At 43.8% G+C, this 18,494-nt stretch overlaps 2 protein-coding genes across 3 annotated transcripts; both read right to left on the bottom strand.

Annotated features, from left to right (window-relative positions):
* Positions 1–4,744: 4,744 nt before the first annotated feature.
* On the bottom strand, positions 4,745–7,110 carry sod1 (superoxide dismutase 1, soluble). Its single transcript, XM_040182503.2, has 4 exons — positions 6,923–7,110; positions 5,496–5,592; positions 5,162–5,349; positions 4,745–5,073 (listed from the first exon to the last, which is right to left on the bottom strand). Exons 1-4 carry the CDS (start codon positions 6,992–6,994, stop codon positions 4,966–4,968), a joined length of 465 nt encoding a protein of 154 aa, XP_040038437.1. The 5' UTR covers positions 6,995–7,110; the 3' UTR covers positions 4,745–4,965.
* A 671-nt stretch (positions 7,111–7,781) lies between these two features.
* On the bottom strand, positions 7,782–17,890 carry scaf4a (SR-related CTD-associated factor 4a). 2 transcript variants are annotated; one of them, XM_040182263.2, is made up of 19 exons: positions 17,513–17,890; positions 16,268–16,351; positions 16,111–16,155; positions 15,854–16,015; positions 15,579–15,711; positions 15,212–15,348; positions 14,869–15,063; positions 14,645–14,724; positions 14,438–14,504; positions 13,939–14,115; positions 13,688–13,758; positions 13,396–13,586; positions 13,203–13,303; positions 12,999–13,112; positions 12,743–12,899; positions 12,173–12,300; positions 11,546–11,699; positions 11,077–11,232; positions 7,782–10,800 (listed from the first exon to the last, which is right to left on the bottom strand). In XM_040182263.2, the coding sequence occupies exons 1-19, from the start codon at positions 17,540–17,542 to the stop codon at positions 9,629–9,631; spliced, it is 3,354 nt and encodes a 1,117-aa protein (XP_040038197.2). In that variant the 5' UTR covers positions 17,543–17,890; the 3' UTR covers positions 7,782–9,628. The 2 variants fall into 2 exon arrangements, with proteins under 2 accessions (XP_040038197.2, XP_040038196.2); XM_040182262.2 differs by having other exon boundaries at positions 14,863–15,063; positions 17,513–17,889.
* Positions 17,891–18,494: the final 604 nt, after the last annotated feature.

The following is an 18,494-nucleotide window of genomic DNA, read 5'->3' as shown; positions in this document are numbered from 1 at the left end:
GCGAGAGAGCTTTGCTTGTAACCGCAGAACACTTCACACCAGAGCAACACATCTCACACATATATATCACAGTCTTAAATTGAAAACTCCCAAACGTACTGTGTACACAAGGACGTACGAAAAAGAATAATCACCAAAGCATGAAAACTCCATGGCGTGCCCGCAGCAAAGGGGTCACCTTGCAGACAGAGATAGGGCCAAACTTACTGTCTGTGGTTTATTAAAACGACAAACTGACTATTTCTTTTTTAAATCACTACTCCCTCTTTTGGCAACTACCTAAATATTTGCACTGATAGTAATTGGACGGTGAATGTGTTTACATAATGGAATCCAGAGTGTGTCTGCAGGGGATGTATGCAGAGAGGAGAGATAATCGGATAGGACGGATAATATAATATCTGATCATTTCCGATACATTATGTATACATATATATACTTATTCATTTATGTTAGAAAATATTATAGACACATGTGTCTAAAACACTACTCTATATTAACATGTTTGAAGCTTTAATGTTTTAACTGCAACTAACACATAGACTATTGAGCATTAAATCTCAAATATTGACATAAAATCTTGTAATGGACATCCCGGTCCTCAAAAGATAAATCTGAAGTAATATGAAATGAAAAAAATATTTCATATATATTTTCAACAGTGAAAAGCTTAAATTTTAAAATTTGAAGAAGCTGAAAATAGCAATTATTTGCCCCTTTGCTTTATAAATGATAAAAGTATTAGTAATTTCTATGACATGTCACATCCAAAACCCAACAGTAACAATGAGCAGTATCAATTACCCCGCTAATAACAAGCACATTGTGTAAAATAGTCATAAATAAAAAACATAGTACCTCAATTTGACTTTGTCTGCAAGTGGTTCACTATACTGTCACTCGTCTGTGATCAGCACATGCAATTTCCCCGCCAGTGACCTCTGGAATGTCACACAAGGTCAACATCTGACAAGCTGCTCAGCCGCCAAATATCCAAAGCCATCGGCCTCCACACTCTCCTTCAAGCAGAAATCTACTAAACTGTGTTGAAAGTCCCACAGTCAGTGGGATCCTCTTGAGTAAAAGTGAGAGTTGTGGTCGTGCATGGTTAGCGGGTCACTGAGTTCAAAGGTCAGACCCCCAGATTGCTGTTTGAGCATGGATTTCACATTGGGGGCGTGGAGGGAGGAAGGGGGGGGGGCGCTCTACACCCCGTGTAACACTTGAACACTTGCCCGTTCCACCGTCTTCACTTACTTACTTTCTTAATATTGAAACTATTCCTATTAAGATATACAGCTAGTAAAGTTATATTCATGTGTAAAATGTGAGCGAAAGGATTTTTAGCGGTGTTCACTCCCAGGATCCCATGACACACAGCTCAGAGGTCATAGGTCAGGTCACGGTGGCCTTGTAATTAGTCTGTCTACCAACCAACCATGTCTCATAGGACAAGTACCATTTATGGCATCTCACCCCTGACCTATGACTCCCACTCTCCAAAATATCCCCACAATGTCAGTGGTAAAGGATGTACTGGAAGGTGAACTCTAACCTCCGGAGAACAGAGGGTCCCTGGGGAGCGAGCACCAACACCTCCATAGCGTTCAGGCTCGACTTGGAGCACTAGTCCACAACCGTCTCCTTTCTGTTTGATGCAAACAAATAAAAACAGGTTATTTTTACACGTGGCTCTCGGATGCAGAAAAACTGGACCAATTGTAGGTAGGCAGCAGGAAACAAAGGAACGGCCTTCTACTTTATAAACAAAAACACTAATGATCAGCTTATATTTCTTCAGTGATTCTAATTGGTCATTAGGGGACGTAGGCGCGCACACACCCATAATTACCTTCAACAGTAAAGCTCCAAAAACTAGGTCTATTCTACATGGTCACTCACAAAACGTGCTGCCGGTTGACCTGTTCTAACTTCAATTATTCATGGTCAATAACTAACCTTAACTATCTCGACAGTTTTGTACATCGATGTTCCCTATAGAGACACCCAACAACACTGGATATTATGTTTACCATTTGTATCTTATTAGAAACCAATGTTTCATTGGAGCTTCTCCAGCAGCCAAAACACCACATCACCGAATCTTTCTCTGATCTGTGTGGTATTCAGTTCAATGTTCTACACAGACAGAGAAGACATGTAGCAACAGGCCGATTCTTTAGGCTATTATTTTAAATGATTTCATGAAAGTCAATTGAAGATTGTTTCCTTCTGGCTTTGGTCAAATAAATGATTTAAAATGGCCATTGACCAACATTAAGTCTTTTCTACTTAATAGATGAATTGCTTAACTGATAATAAATATTTTTCCATAATCCAAAGTTTAGTTTACAACCCTCCTGGCTGACACTTCATTACAATCCTGAACTGACAGACATTATTCCTCCATCACATCGGTGAGGAATCCATACATGCTTTTCATTTTCCAAGTCCTTTTTACTCAGTGAAGTGGAAAAATACTTACAGTTGGAAGTTTGGGTGGTTATTAAGTATAGCATGCAGCTGTTAAACAAGTAATGGCCTGTTGGCTGCTGGTGGGCCATACATCTACTGCTGCTGCCCCGCGGCTTAACGATAAGAAGCCTCCCCGTGAAATGTGATCGCACTGGTTCTTGTGAGCGGTGGTTTGGGCGCAAAGCAGGATGCATATGGGAAATAAAAGAACACAACCATGCAAATGCTCCCCGACAACTACCAATGGGCGACTCAGAAAGGTGCACACTTCCCCACATAATGCAACTTCTACGCAAGTCATCTTTTAGCAAACACCAGAAGGTCAGTGACCGTAAAGCGTAACAGTGTCGCTCTCGGGTGACATCGGAAAACGTTCCAAACCTTTTAAATATGACGCATATAGCGGTTAGGTAATCAACAAAAGGACTGGGCCCTGTAAGACTGGTTCATCATCGCTTTTGGGAAGAACACGCACTAGAACTGTGCCTTAAACAGAAACTAGAAGGGAAAAAAATGCTTCTGCGTTATGTGACAGTTATGCTCTTATGCAAGTACGGCTGTATTGTGTCAGCTAATTAATACGTTTAAATTAATTTAAACACTTGGTGCTGGCTTTGTTGGTGTGCTTTCATGAACAATTAAAAAGTGTCCTTAAATATGATGCGAATCTTCCGATGTGACCCTGTACAAAAGTATAAATTAAATGAGCTGGCTAGATAATAACTTCTTTCTCATTCATACGGAGCTTCGTTGGATTGTCCCGCTGTCACAGTCGCTCTCCCTCACTGTCAGCAGCATCGGTAAGTCTCTATTATTCATCACCTCCACTCCCAGGCTATTTATACCAGCTTTTACAGTCAGTATGTCTTTCCGCTCTGATGGCTGCATCCGTCTACACTAATACAGCTATTTCACCTTGTATGTGCAGTTTTTGGCTGACCGGGGGCGCTCGGTATGAAACTGCATCACTTCAGATGCCCAGGAACAAAGCATTCATGGACTTCAGTGCATACAGGCGAATACAGCATGATGAATAAAAAAAGATGTTTAAAAAAAAAGGCTGCAGAAAATCAAAATGATACTGCAATTGCATTTGCCACGGCTATTGACCCTGGTGATGGGAGGCGGACAGACAAACAATAAAATAAGGCCTTACGGTTCCCTAATTCTTATTTGGCACTGCCACCAATTCTGCTGACTGACCGCAAAGGTCAAATTCAAGAGCAGAAGCTGATCTACTAAAGCTGAAATCCGAGGAAGAGACCCGTACACCCGGCTACATATATTTATTTTTCCTACGGTAAAGATGTCATGAATTCATTTAGACAACACGCACTCTGCAGCTTGCCACTGGATTATTCCCTGAGGCATTAACTCCATTGAAGGACCTCCAAGACCTCATTTCCCTCGGGGGGAGAAGAGCAGTGAGCGCCAAATCACTTCACATGGGAGCATCCGCCATTCCCATGAAAGGAAAAAAGGCTTTAAGAGCACACAATTTGTACGTGCAGTGTGCCAGCTACATGTCGAAAGGGATGCGGAAACATACGTGTGTGTGTGTGTGTGTGTGCTGGCCAGTTCAGGGCACAGCTGTTCAGTTCAATATCATGGATGAAGACCAAGAATCTAATTTCAAGATCATTTTTAGTGGGGTGGCTACAGTGGCCTGTGCAACAGATATTAGATTTGTTATGTATAGCATATGTGCAAAAGTTGTGCTTCGCAGGATAATCAAACCTCTATGCGATCATTTTAACAGCAGGGCGGTCGTATCAGAAGTCGCAATAACATTTATAAAGAATTTAAAATTGTTATGCTATCAAATTCAACTCGTACGTTTATCTTTGCTGGCAAATTACAGTCTAAATTCAAAAGTAGTTTACTATTCAAAAGATAGCTGCAAATAACCAAAGAACATCCACCGCCGCTACAATATCATTGTGAAGGTAAACTCTTATGGAGCAGGGGACAGATTTAGGGAACATTAGACATATAAATAAATAAATATTTTAGTTCTAAATATCATGGTTATGGTAAATAAGGCCATACCACCACGGAGTGCAGCATTGACGTGTGGACATGTCCAGCCACTGGCATGCATTGCTACATCTCCTGCAATGACAAATACCCAATAGTTGAATCGCAATGATACAATGTGTTTCAATGACGTGTAGACAGGCATCAAGATTTGTTTGAGTTGTGCAGAGTAACAATGCCCTCTAGTGGCCGAGGCAATAGACACACAATTCTGATGAACCAACAGCGTTGATCAATGTTTGGATCAGTTTATTACCAAGTCAATGGGACCAAAACTAATCAGCAGACACAAACCCATACATACAGATTGTCATGAGGAACAAACATGGTAATGCAAGGCTCAACTACTCTATAAAAAGCCACAGCGGGTCGAAGAGGACAAACTGCCACATTGAGAAGCTACGTTGGTCTCAGTAAGTGCTTTTGGTAAAAGTTGTTTCTAGTGCCAGACGTTTACTGGGCGATGCCAATGACTCCACACGCCAGACGACTACCAGCGTTGCCTGTCTTTAGACTCTCTTCGTTGCCACCTTTTCCCAGGTCGTCTGCTTTCTCGTGGATCTAAACACAGGACACAAAACGCAGTGTTTGTTTGCATCACTAAAGCCTAGATGAGAATTTCTATTTGCAATGATGCTCTTTTACTCACCACCATGGTTCTGCCAATGATGGAATGCTGGCCAGTGAGGGTGATCACCTTGTCTGTGATGTCTATCTTGGCAATATTATCTCCTCCAGCAGTCACATTTCCCAAGTCGCCAACATGCCTGATTTCATCATTAGGGCCTGCGTGAGTCTTGCTATGGGGATTGAAGTGAGGGCCCGCACTAATGCACCCTTGGAAACAAGGAATAAAATAAAACTCCTCATCACAAAAGATTAGCAGTACAAGTTTACTAAAACTGTCAATTACAGCAATATTCATTTGCAGGTCCAGATGGTTTAGAAACTTCAGCTTTACACAACCATCAACAGATTCTTACCGTTTGTATTGTCTCCAAAAGCATGGACATGGAAGCCATGCTCTCCAGGAGTGAGGCCTTTGATTTCACCAGTCAGCTTCACAGCCGCTTTATCGCTCTGACCAATCAGGACAAAAGAGCAGTCAGAGTCAGCTGGCTAGGAGTGTTTCCGTCAAATTTTGCAGTCACTTGGTAACATAAAATACAATATACACACACACACACACACACACACACACACACACACACACACATTAAAAATCTTTAAGGCTTTAAATGGTAAATATTTATTTTTGAAGCAAATTTAAAACTGACGAGTCTCTTGTCAACAAGAAATCCACACTTTAATTCTCAAAAAAGCCTCAATAGAAAGTTGGGTGAAAAGTGTTGGGATCAAAAAGACAAATGCCGTGAAACACTAAGCTCTGAGTGAAAGGGACGTTTTGTCTGAGGGTGGAGAAACTGATCTGGCCTTTGTCTTCTGCGTTCTGCCTGGTGACAGTCAGCTGTGCAAGTGGCAGCACGCTGAAATTACCGCTTGGTTAAAGATCTGATTGGCTCTACAAAAAAAAAAAAAAAAAAAAAAGTCTGCATCCACGAAGACTGACCGATCAATAATACAACACTATGGCAGCACGACCACAAACCAACTAGATATTTGAAAGCCATCAGCAATCCAAAGGGTTTCCCTGCTGCTGACCTCATCTAGAAGGCCACGCAGTGGAGGCAAAGGGAACCAGAACGAGGGATAGCAGTGACTCAGCAAAAACAACAGAAAAACAACCGCGTTAGTGGGCAAGTGCGTTTGTGCGCTGGTTTTAAAAGCTGGTGCCACTTTTAAATGAAAGCCTTTCAGCGGAACGGCTGCAAAAACAAATAGTAATGAATGAGTCAAACCGGCAAGATTAGCGGTTGACACCTCGCACACGCTCGAATTATGCAACAGGCGGTTTCAATGCACGCGCTGTTGATCATTAATAAAAAATAGGGCGTAAAACGTGCAAAGGTTACCACTTTTGCGGCAGTGTTGGATCCTCATTTACGTCCACAGGGTCAGCCTATTTTTAATTAAAAAAGGGTTAGTTAAGTAACACGCCGCTCGGTCTGCCTGCGCACTTTAGCGCTCATTTAAGGCTTTGACGTCGCACCGTGCGGGCTAACGTTGGTTTGCGTTGAATAACCGTGCCCGTCGTTGGAGAGCTAGGACTTTGGTCGGCGGTGGGTTGCTAATCTTACATCTGACCAATTTCGATGCGTGGTCATTCAAAACGTAATAAGTGACGTTAGCCAGTTAGCTCCCGTCAACCATTCAAAACCTAACGTTATACTCGTGAAGGGAGGATTTAACGTTAGCTTGTATAGCATTGACGCGCTAACGGTTAGTTTAAATATAACGGCTAACTAACGTTAGATAGTTCCTCGGCTGAAGGTAACGTTGCACGCCTTACTTCCTGCTCAAAATAAATGGTCCCAGTGGTCTCGCCTGCTCCTTTCAGCACACACACAGCTTTCACAACCATCTTCGCAGTAGTTTCAGGCGATGCACAAGTTCCAGACAAGCTTGGTAGGTAGAGACGACAGTGTGGCGACAACTATATTTGTAGGCATCGAATGGGCGGGCGTGTAATACAGAGAGCCAATCGGAATCGACTATAGTCAAAATGACATATTTTGATTGGCTACTAATCTTAACACATTAAGTGGGTGAACAAATCCATAATGCTTCGCCAGGGCCACATGACATATTCACATCGCACTGCATCGTTAGAATAATTCTTGCAATTAAAAATTGGAATTTGTAAAAATGCATCATGTGGTTGACAAATATATTGCTGTCATCTTAATCTATCAGTCATCTATCAGTACTATTGTTATTAAATTGACTAGTGTATCCAGGAAAAAATGTTGAATATCAATCAATGGCCTAATATTTGTACCATCTTTCTTAATACGGTGGGGGTACACTGTTGACAGTCACATGCTTAATAAAGTCAGATGCTCATGCACAGCCTACAATCTCTCTATTGTTGTTACATATACAATGATGAAGATGCAGTGACTGTTAAAATGACATTTAGTCACAGACAGCACGAGTTCTAAGCTCACTTAGAACTCGTGCTGTCTGTGACTAGGATCCAACACTGCCGTGGAACTCTTAACGGCTCCTTTTTCACGACGATAGATTTGAACGACATCAAATGTCCACCTGTAAGCTGTAAGTGTAATAAATATCAGTATAGTGGAAATAACAGTCCAGTATGTGTACCAACACTAAAACATAGAATATCATTTAAACAAGCAAAAATATTTGGTACAAAAATAGTTTATTAAAAACACTTTCCTCTGGCTGAAATTTTGGAGGTATTATGCCCATGTGTTTTTGTGTTACTAACCAATCATAGAAACATCTGAACCCTTCTAAACCCTCAGGAAAAATGTTAAAGCAAGACTTCTTCGTTGTTCCTTCCCAGTCAATTTCCTCCTCCACCATAAACGCATCACAGATCATAAACAACAAATACAGTTCTGAATCGTCAGTGATACAAGCATATTTACAGCAGCGTGTCGCAAGCAAATCTCTTCATTCCGTCTCCTTAGTATTTGGTAAATAGATTTTAGAAAGGGCTGAATTTGTAGAATCTGATCTTGAAGCTGTAATTTCAGTTAAAGCTGCTCTGCAGTGAAAGAGACATGAAGTTCACTGAAATGCCAATAGAAATATACTTCCTTTGTGATGTGATGTCCTTTGTGACGTTGATGTTAGTTCTGAAAAGTACTTGTCAAAACATTAAACAGAAGCCAGGACGCCAGGACAAAAGATCTAATTTCTTCTTGTTTTTACTTTAGTTTTCGGCAGTTTTTGAACAGGGTGCAAAGTTATTGTAAATAGGATCACTCTTCCTTATTTATGCGTACCAATATCTATATAACATCTGATTTCTTTACAACCACAATTTTACAGGGGAGATCTATACGGTATCATCATGACCCGAATTGAACTTGTTTTTGTCCATGTTACGTCAAAATGCCTAATTGGATTTTCTGAATATGCCACCGTTAAAAGTCCTAGGTTCCGAGTCCCCACAATGTTTAATGTTTTGCCAAAAAAAAAATATATATATATATACATACATACATACATACATACACACACACACACACACACACACACACACACAAAGAATTAAAAGACCATTAGTGAAAGCTGGATAAGAACCGCATAATAAATGACTGGGAAGCATTCTCGATTCCCGAAGTCTTATGATGATGTGTGTGTTTGGGCAACATTTCTGTTCCAATACAAGTGGTAGACATAACAATTTCAATAAAAACCATGTATTATACATACCCAAGCAGCAGGTATAACCAAGACAATATTCTACCTGAAATAAAAAGTGTTTCAAAGAATAAAAAGCCGGGACATAATCAAAATTGGTGTCAGCAAAGTAGCAAACCTAATTCTTGGAGGGATTTACCAACACGTCTATGTACTTTTCCTTCCTAATTCAATACACCTACAACATACTTGATTGGCCTTTCAATGCTGTGCATTACAGGCGGTCAGACAGGGCGGATATGAAGCACAAGATGACATGAAAACAAGAGAAAATGAAGTAAATTGTTTGTTTGAGGGGAAGATATTCAGTGTTCGACTTGAAGTTTTAAAATGAACATATTCACCTGGTTGAGGAGGGCCTGCTATCTCGCAGATAAGGCAATGAAGTAAAAAATACATTTGTGTCATAGAACTAAATATGTTTTCACTGTCGACTTAAAAACATAAAAGCTACGCTCAATTAACCTAGAAAGGACAACATGCAAACACTCCGTTCGTTCTTTCATCCTGCAGGGAAAATTAACAAGTTTAACTACAACGATTTAACCTAAATGATTTTCACGTGGTCATGTTCCCAGAAGGAGATGCGAAGCCAGATTTGACCATAAACAAGTATTTCTGAAAAGAGCCATTTACATACGTTTGACAACACGTCTGGGAGACGGTGGTTCGTAAAGGTTCAATCACCCACTGGCAAACATTATCGAAAACTTATGCCAGGAGATGAGGACGCCGATCATTGTGAAAAAGACCTTTTATAAAAAAAAAAAATATTTATAATAATAATAATAATCATCATTCAGTGGTTGACAGCAGTCTATGGCTGAAGGAGCAGTGAGCCGATCTCTGCTGCTGCTTCCTGTTTTGTTTCCGTGGGCTCACTTTGAGCTGAGGGCGAGGGCACAGAAGGCGTCCGCTCTTCTGCGGCGGTTGTGGCCTCTGGAGTTAAAAGTTCAGAATCAGCCTTCTTTTCAGAAGCCTCCGCACTTGGTTCTTTGCCCGTTTCCGTGGTTACAAGAGGAGTCACAGGCGTTTGCTCTGTTGCATTAGGGGTCTGAAGTCTTTCCTTGTTTTCCAGGTCCGCCAATCGATCGTCCCTGTCCCAGCGGGTGGTCCTCTCTCGTCTCTCGGACCGCCTCGGACGGTCCCCTTCTTTTCCCTCAGCTCTCTTCCCTCTGTCTAGACTCCCTCCTTCTACCTTTCCCCGTTCTCCTCCCTCTGCCCTCCCTCGGTCCCTATCCCCATCGTCGCTCCTCCCCCGCTCCCTGTCGCTCTCCAGACTGTTCCTCTTGTCCCTCCAGTCGCGTCTGTCTCTGTCTCGATCGCGGTCTCTCTCCCGATCTCTGTCTCTGTCCCGATCGCGGTCCCTCTCCCACCCTCCCCCACGTTGACCTGCTCCATCTTCTTGCCATCCTCCGGGTCGGTCCCTCCCTTCCATTCTGTCCCCGCCTCCACCCCTCCCTCCGTCGCCAAATGGACGCCTTCCACCTCCGAAACCTCTGTCCCGCTCTCTGTCCCTGTCCCAGTCCCTGTCCCGCTCTGGCTCTCTGTCCCTGAACGCAGGCCTGTCTCCCCTGAATGGTCTACCATCCGTTTCTTCTGGCCCCTCCAGGCCGCGAGGCCCCCCCGGTCTGATAAAAGGGGGAGGACCCGGAGGAGGGGGGCCCTGCCCATGCGGAGGGAAGGGAGCCCTCATATTGTGGGGAGACATCATTCCAAAGCCTCCTTTAAGCGGAGGCGGGTCGTGGTGCATCATTTGAGGGTGGGGCCCTCTTGCAATCATCTGTGGGGGCATAGGTGGCATGTTGTGGTGAGGGGGCCGTGGCCCGTGGGGTGGGGGGAAACGCTGCATGTGCGGTGGCGGGGGGACCGGAGGACGCTGGAGGGGAATTATACCAGGCCGTGCGCCAAGCAGACCTCCAGGAGGGGGTTGGATGTTTCCAGGAGGAGCACCGGGGAGGGAACCTGGAGGTCCACCCAACTGGTTACCTGGCAAGGAAAGAAATACAAAATACAGCTTTGATTTTTACCCAACTTTCAAGGAAGGTTCAAAATGTAAACTTTTAGAAGCATAAACTAAGACATGTCACTAGACACAACCTTAACTTCAATTATCTAATCCAACTAGACATCATCATCAAATGGATTGATTGAGAAACAATTCATCCAATGCACATTTTGTTTAGATGAGATACCCCCCCCCAGTTTTAAGGAACAAGCTCAAGTAACACTCATTCTAAAAAGAGCAGAGAAAGTTCGACTGACCCATGAGTCCCATCTGGTTGTTGAAGATGTTGGGACCCTCTGGGATCTCGTCATTTTTCCTGTTGCCCAGACCCATCGGGTCCAGGGACAGGTCTTCAACGCCACCTTTGGGGGGAGGAAGGGGGCCGAGGGGCATGGTCCCCGGGGGAGGGTAACCTGGGAGCAGAACGGGGAGAGGAGTTGGGGTTGAGTTTGTTTTAGCTCGTGTGGAAATCGGTTTGGACTACAGCCTCTGAAAAGGTGGTTTGTTGATAAAAGCAGCCGCAAGGGTTTATGAAGAAGTAACTTAATTAAATCCCCCCACCCCATTGTCTTTTTCCCCCTGCTTGTTTCATCATCAGCTACTTATGACACCAGATACACAAAGGAGCAGTTCAATGCTGCACGTCTTTCTTTCAGTAGCAATTAACACCATTTGAGTTGGAGGAAAGCCAGTTAGAGACTGATGGCGGCTGAAGGAAGTCGCTACCTGGAGGCATCTGCATGGGGTTGAAGCCAGGTCGGATGAACGGAGGAGGGGGGATGCCCGGGGGGAAGGAAGGCGGAGGCATGCCCATGGGCCCGGGGAAAACAGGGGGCTGGAGAGAACCCACACCAACCATCGGCTGCTGCATCGCAGGAACCTGAGAACATTTACAGGGATTCAATTAAGATTGAGTGACAAATGTATTTGTTATACTTTCCTCGAATTGAGCTCAGTTGGTGTGTGAGAAAATATAAATTCATTAGCTTCAAATACTGTAAAAAAATATATATATATATATTATATATATACACACACACCAAATATTTTTAATGAATATACTGTATATATGCAACCATTTACGGGAAACAGTGGCTCAGATTGTACAAAAAGCGCTGGACGGTGCAATGATCAAAAATGAAAAGAAACCGTAATTTGTTATGTAAAAGGCAGTGAGTTCTTCCAACTACAAAAGAAGGGCGATATATTGTATCATGATCCGTACCGGAATCGCTGCCATAACTACATGTTTCAGAATAATATCTTACAATCACTCTGTTCTTTAACATCATATATAACGAATTGTTTAATCCGAGAATGTTACACTAGTAACATCTTGTCGATGTTGTTTACCTGTGTAGGAGGAGCCGCCGCGGCAGCCAGAGGTGGCACTTGTGTTTCCTCCGGCTGCTGGAGCTCCGAGCGGCCGTTGTGGGTCAGTTCCTCCTGAAGGCCGAGAGACTTCCTCACTCCGCTCCACTCTGAAAAGAGACGAGACGCGTTAAGAAGCACACTGGCATATAAACTATGATAGCAATAACATAAATAATACAGTATGAATAACAGCAGTATATGCACTGCCTTAGCTATTGAACTTAATAATGAGTAACTGGATCTATCGTAGTGCTTTAGGGCTGTCAACAAATATTTTATATTCTAATAGTTGTTAAAAACAACTATTGGAATATCAAAATTAATATTCAAATGTAAAAAAAAAAAAAATTAAAAACGTCGGCGCGACTGTCTGCTTAGCGGGCGGGCTCTCGTAAATTTGTCCTGTTATTGACGTGCCTAATGCGCAACCAGATATTCGAATATTTGTCATTTTTTAAAGCGAACATTTTAATGTCCTTTTTGAGCAATTTTGACACCCCCATAGAGCTTACAGTATGTCTTGTTTGTAGGATTTCCTAATGCTCTTACCTGGCGATAAGGTGTCTACATCCAGGATGCCTCCTTCTTTGAGCTCTTCCAACTGAGCCTCTTGGATTTTAGACCACGGTACGTAGGTCACACCCAGCTCCACGTCCCAGTACTGTTTAAACTCGGCCTTTATGCCCTTGTTCAAGGCCCACGCAATCTGGCAGGAAATTAACAAAAACAACTCTTGATTGAAGAGACAATTCTCAGTTTTCTCCTATTTGCTTTTTCTAAGCAGCAGCCTGCGTTGCTCACTCACCTTGATGGATTTCTGGTTCACTTTGTGAGATCCTCTACTGAGCTTCTGCAGAGCCTTGAAGGCATCCTGCCTATTTATCATGAGGATGTAGGCACAGCCACGTGGAGGAATCATCTTAACAAGGGAGGAGGACAAAGGGTTCGGTATTGCATATTGTTACAAAAGACACAGCGCATAAACTGACCTATACACGTCAAAACTTACATTTATAGACTCTATTTCCCCAAACTCTTCCAGTAAGGAGGCAACATCGTTCTGTTGCGTTCGCTTGTCCAGCTGGCCCACCCAGAGAGTCGTACTGCAAACTGTCAAGGAGACAGATAAAACATTTTTTAAAACTACTGAAAACGGATCCATCAAACGGGTCATTTAAATAATTAAATAAGGAATGACTCACTGCTGAGTGTCTCGCTCTTGGGTGCTGGAAGGCCTTTCTGCCGCCGCTCTCGCTCCTTCTCCCTCTCCCTGCGCTCCAGCGAGCGAGGGCGTGGGGAATGGTGTCGCCGGTCTCTGGAGTGGGAGCGCGATCGCCTGTGCCTGGACCGCCGCGTACGGGAATTAGACCGTGACCTCCTTCGCTTTGGAGATCTGGAGGAGGAAAAATAGACATTTTTTGATATGTTCAAAAGCGTATCCACATAAAACAAAATAATGTGAGAGAGAAGGTCTGTTCCATTTGTGATGCCTACCTGGAGCCTGAGTGCGATCGTCGGCCATGTCTGCCATCCCTCATTGATGAATGGTCCATATCAATTGAATCCTTAAATGATATGGCAAATACATGGTTATAAATTGGTGACAACATTTTGATGTTCATCAGTTTATTGCAAAATGTTAAAAAAAAAATAATAAAAAAATACTGGAAGTTCCCTTTAACAGAATTTAACCTTACAATGACATGTTAGATGCTGAACACCCTTTGAACTATTTTTAAATCTACCTGTTGTTGCTGGGCTGCATTGGGGGGAGGGTACAGCCCTGGGAAGCCTGGAGGCCCAGTAGAACTGGGGAGGGGCTGCCCAGGCAAAGCGTGACCCAAAGGAGGCATCATAACTGGGAAGCTTTGTCCTGGCTGTAAACCATAAGCCTGCAGCTGGCCATTAGGAGGCAGAGGGACCTAAGAAAGACAACTGGAATGATAAATAATGTGCGTACAACAGGGGGTTCTAAATCTAAAATTAATTTGAAAGGAAATGATTTGTACCTACCCTGATTTGTGTATGCATTACTTATTTGTATGAAAAGATTGACTTCAGATTACACTGTCCATTGTAAATATAATATACAACCGTAATAATAAGGTATGGTAATAGGGTAAGACAAACGTAAATTTTGGTATTTAAAAGTTTCATATAATATTAACAAAAGGAATATAAAAATTGAAAAGTGAGTATGCTGTCAATGTGACTTATACAAATAGAAAGGTTTGCACTTATTACCTGTGAGAAGTCTTGCAACATCCCTGGCTGTTGAAAGTGCTGTTGGAAGGCTGGAGGCTGTTGCATACTAAAGGATCAAATATAACCCATTAGCTTCACAGCTATGAATTCATTTTTTTTTTTTTTATATCAATCAGCGCGTCAGCACATGTCGTTTTCTTGCCATTGCAGAGCTGCTGCATCATGCACAATAAATCAAATGCTTACAAGGAGGCATGAGATTCATCCTTCTTTGTTTCTTCTCCAACTTCTGGTTCATCATCATAGTCAAAGCGGTCCAGCAGTTTCTAAGAGAGGTAATGACGGTAATAAACAAATTATACTTAAAGCACTGTCCAACAAGATGTCGAAACAGTGGCTGACCAATGAAATGTTGTTCTGCATATAAAAAGTTGAGGAGAGCATATGCAAATACAAAAACGCACTTCAACCTTGTCAAAGGCGGCTTTCTGCTGGATGGCTTGGGCAGCTTGGGCAGCTTGGCTGAGAAGAGGCGGTTGCTGGGCGACCGCGGGCGGACCAGAGGTAACGTTTGGAGCCTGTGTTTGACTGGCATGGACCGCAGGCTGAGCGTCGGCGTCCAGCATCCCGGGCTGCTGCTGAAAGTTCTGGAGCATCTGTTGAAGCTAAACAAATAGCAGGGAAATAGTGAAAGTGGAGGTATTAGTAGGGTGGGGGGGGGGGGGGGGGGTTTAAGAGGGAAGCAAAGATAATAAAAGCAAAATGAGTGTGGTCAAAGCTTAAACAGGTGTGCCCTGGTACACACACACACACCTGCTGACCCTGCGTGGACTGGAAGAGTTGTGCCACAGCGGCAAAGGCATCGGCGTTTTGCAGCTGAACAGAGGATGTTGTGGTGGAGTTTCCGGTTACCCCAGAAACTGTCTCTTTGGCGGGAGGTGGGGAAGAACCTGAGGAGAGAAACACCGCATGTGTGTAGAAGGTGGGATATGGTGTTTTATCTGTCTAAATCATAAGGTTGCACAGAAAAACAGCTCTATAATTATAAAATGCAATATCACAAATATTTTCTCATTTCTCCACAAAGCAAATGTACATTTCCCCCCCAACCCCACTGGTGAATGAGACGATCATATCATGGAAGTCACTACGGCCTCCTGGGTACAAACACACAAATTACCTGGGTCATCTGAGCCTGCGCAGGATGCAGCGGCGCTGCTGGAGCCCGCTGCCATGTCCAGGAGGGGCTGAATAACCTCGATCTTGAACACCCTGTTTTTTTGCCATAGATTCAACACCCGCACAATCTTACTCTACAAAAGGAAAATAAGAAAGCGAGGGGAATTACAGGAAGCTGATTTAGGTCAGGATTTGCCGTTGGAGGAAGGTAAATCCTTCAATCACAATGTGAATACAACAGTCCAAAGGTTGCAGAATATTGCTTTGTTTTCTTACCCTCTCATGTACTGGGCAAAGGCAGAGGTTCTCAAAGGTTCCTGTAATATTTTTGGTAAACCTTGGGCCAAACACGTCCTTGTCGGATCCAAACTGGTGCCTCGACTGCCGAACAATGGAATCCACCACATACAGGCCAGCTACCTTGTACTCCGGCTTACACTAGCAAGAACAGATGTGGAAACAGATGGTGGGTTAGTTCACGTTTGGTAAGATGGAAAAGGGCGATGACCGAATGTACAACAGGCTCGTCCCACCTTTTTGATGAACTTCTCTACAATTTGGACCACATGTTTGTAGAGCTGAGAAAGAGCAAAGCGAGAGAGAGCGGGTCATCACCTAGATTGGACTTATAATTAAAGTATACAACACAGAGTAACTCTTATAACGAAGGAATGACAAACGATTTCTTACTTTCATAGCTTTGATGGCCGATTTGGTGATGGAGATCATCTTAGCCCGAGAGATCGGAGGCTTGGAGTCCATCAGCGAGAATAACTAGAGACAGAATAGATGACGGGTGGGTGAGATAGAAGCAGGAGAGGAACAGACGGCCAGAGAGGAGAAAGACTGCTGGAGGGGATTCAGAGGTGATGCCAATCATTTAAACTGGAAAAATCAATGAATCTTATATCATGTGGATCCTAAACTTAACACAGGCTTGTCCCCATTTAATGATTATGTATAGATGATAACCTATAATTTTGTTAATTTGATCACCGATCAGTTGCCACTAATGAGATTGTTACAGTACAAATGAATCAGGAATAAACAGCACACAGTTGGCAGGGGGTCTGTTTCTGAGGACACTAAACCCTCTTCATAGCAGGTTGGGGCAATGGGATTTTAATTTGAAAAAGTCCAGTACTGAAGAACAGGTTTGCTCTGTTTACATTTGTGTAAAGTAAACTTTCTCTCTGCCAGAAAATGCTCTTGAGGGTCCAACACATGCATCACGAACCAGCTCGCGGGGCTTATTTATTGATTGATTGATTGATTGATCTGCTGCCACAAACATATATTACGACAGCTTTGTTTATGTTCAACGCTCGGAACATACATCAGCAGACACGAAAGGAACCATTGCAAAAAAAACACCAGTGGATGACTTGAGCCGTCTTACGAGTGGGCCAGCACCGAACCTCGGGCCTCGACCCTCACAGCTACCCGGCCCGGCGGCTGCTACGCTGCGGCTGTGCGCGTCCCTCAGGCGGCTGAGAGCGTTCGGTCGGCGCGCCGTGACAACGACAATGGCGGCCGTGTGTTTGCCAACAGGCTTGTTTCCATCACAACTGCTCTCGAGCGCCGACGCAAACGGCGGGTCTTGCGAACTTTTTGAGCGAGCTTTACAACACTGTTGAATATGGCGCTGCGTTAGCTCGCTAGTTAGCATAAAGTCCTGAGCGTTTGGTTCAGTACCGGCACGACTCGCTCTGCAGGTGCACCCGCGTCGCAGACGTTAAGTCGGCCGGTCTTAAAGCCAGGTGCGACGCACGGGTCCGGCTAGCTCGCCCGGCAGGCCCACTGGTCAGTCCCGCACGGCTAGCGGCGCGGCTAGCTGCGCGGCTAGCTCCACAGCAACACAGCGCTGCGACCAGCGGCGCACAGACTCGGCGGCTTGCGGGGTCTCGGCGAGCCCCCGCGGGGGGGGAGGCTTACCTCGTGGTTAAAGGCGTTAACGGCATCCATGTTTGCCCGACGCTACGAGCCGTCCTCCGAACTCCTGATTCCCGGCTAAACGCGGTGTTTATTCAAGGAAGCAAATGGTACAACATGTCCGCTCCCAGTGGCTAACGACAGTTAGCTTAGCATCGGTAGCTCTTGGCGTCGGCGGGCAAAGCATGATGGGATTCTGTTTTGCTGTTCGAGGTTTTGGCCACGTGGTGGCGGGGTTCTTTTGGCGACTGTGCTGCTGGAGTGATCCTGGGTGGTTTTCTGTGTATTTGGGTGCCTTGATGAGCTGAATGATCTTCGGTTTTGTTCAAACCATTTAATAAAGGCGCCGATCACATTTAGGCCCACTATGTCGAAGTATCACGTGACCTCAGGCTAAACCATGAAACCAAGCTCGTGATTGAAATTACTGGTACACAATGACAGTACAATAGAAATTAAGTAGCAGTTTCTATTATATTTCTATCAGCAATTTCCAATGTTGCTGGGATGAAGACTGAGTTAATTACAACATCTACCGTCAAAGTGTCATACGTTACAATGGTTTTGGGGAAATACACACTTTTATAGTGTTCTGATGCTTCTCGGATTAAACATCATGACATCTGCAACTACTTTTAATTGAAAACGATCTGCAAATGATTAACTGATTCCTTCACAAGAGTTGTGTTTCCTGTGTCAAACGATGCCTTTCGTGGTGTGTATCTTTCTTACAGGATACTATTAAATTACAAGGATTAACAAACTTCATGCTCTAAATAATAATTATTAAGAATGAAGGAGAATGGAGAGTGGAAAAGCTCAGCAAGAAAGCAGGTATAATAACTCATTGCATTATTACTATAAGTCTGATTGTGTTCTTGTAGTAAAGCATTACTCCAACAGGTGGCGCTATACTCATACTTTTGGTTTAATGCCTCAGTGTCTGGTTTGGTGTCTCGAAAGCATGGTCCAGTAGGCAGGTGTG

Source organism: Gasterosteus aculeatus, chromosome 7 (genome assembly GCF_964276395.1).
Source record: "Gasterosteus aculeatus chromosome 7, fGasAcu3.hap1.1, whole genome shotgun sequence".
Lineage (NCBI taxonomy): Eukaryota > Metazoa > Chordata > Actinopteri > Perciformes > Gasterosteidae > Gasterosteus > Gasterosteus aculeatus.
This window is presented reverse-complemented; position numbering and strand designations above follow the sequence as displayed.

Coding starts and splice junctions, on each gene's coding strand:
- sod1 (XM_040182503.2), bottom strand. CDS start 6,994: ATGGTTGTGAAAGCTGTGTGTGTGCTGAAAGGAGCAGGCGAGACCACT. Junction 5,350..5,495: donor TTTTGGAGACAATACAAACG/GTAAGAATCTGT, acceptor CTTGTTTCCAAG/GGTGCATTAGTGCGGGCCCT. Junction 5,074..5,161: donor TCATTGGCAGAACCATGGTG/GTGAGTAAAAGA, acceptor TCCTGTGTTTAG/ATCCACGAGAAAGCAGACGA.
- scaf4a (XM_040182262.2), bottom strand. CDS start 17,542: ATGGATGCCGTTAACGCCTTTAACCACGAG. Junction 16,156..16,267: donor CGGCCATCAAAGCTATGAAA/GTAAGAAATCGT, acceptor GCTCTTTCTCAG/CTCTACAAACATGTGGTCCA. Junction 16,016..16,110: donor TAGAGAAGTTCATCAAAAAG/GTGGGACGAGCC, acceptor TGTTCTTGCTAG/TGTAAGCCGGAGTACAAGGT.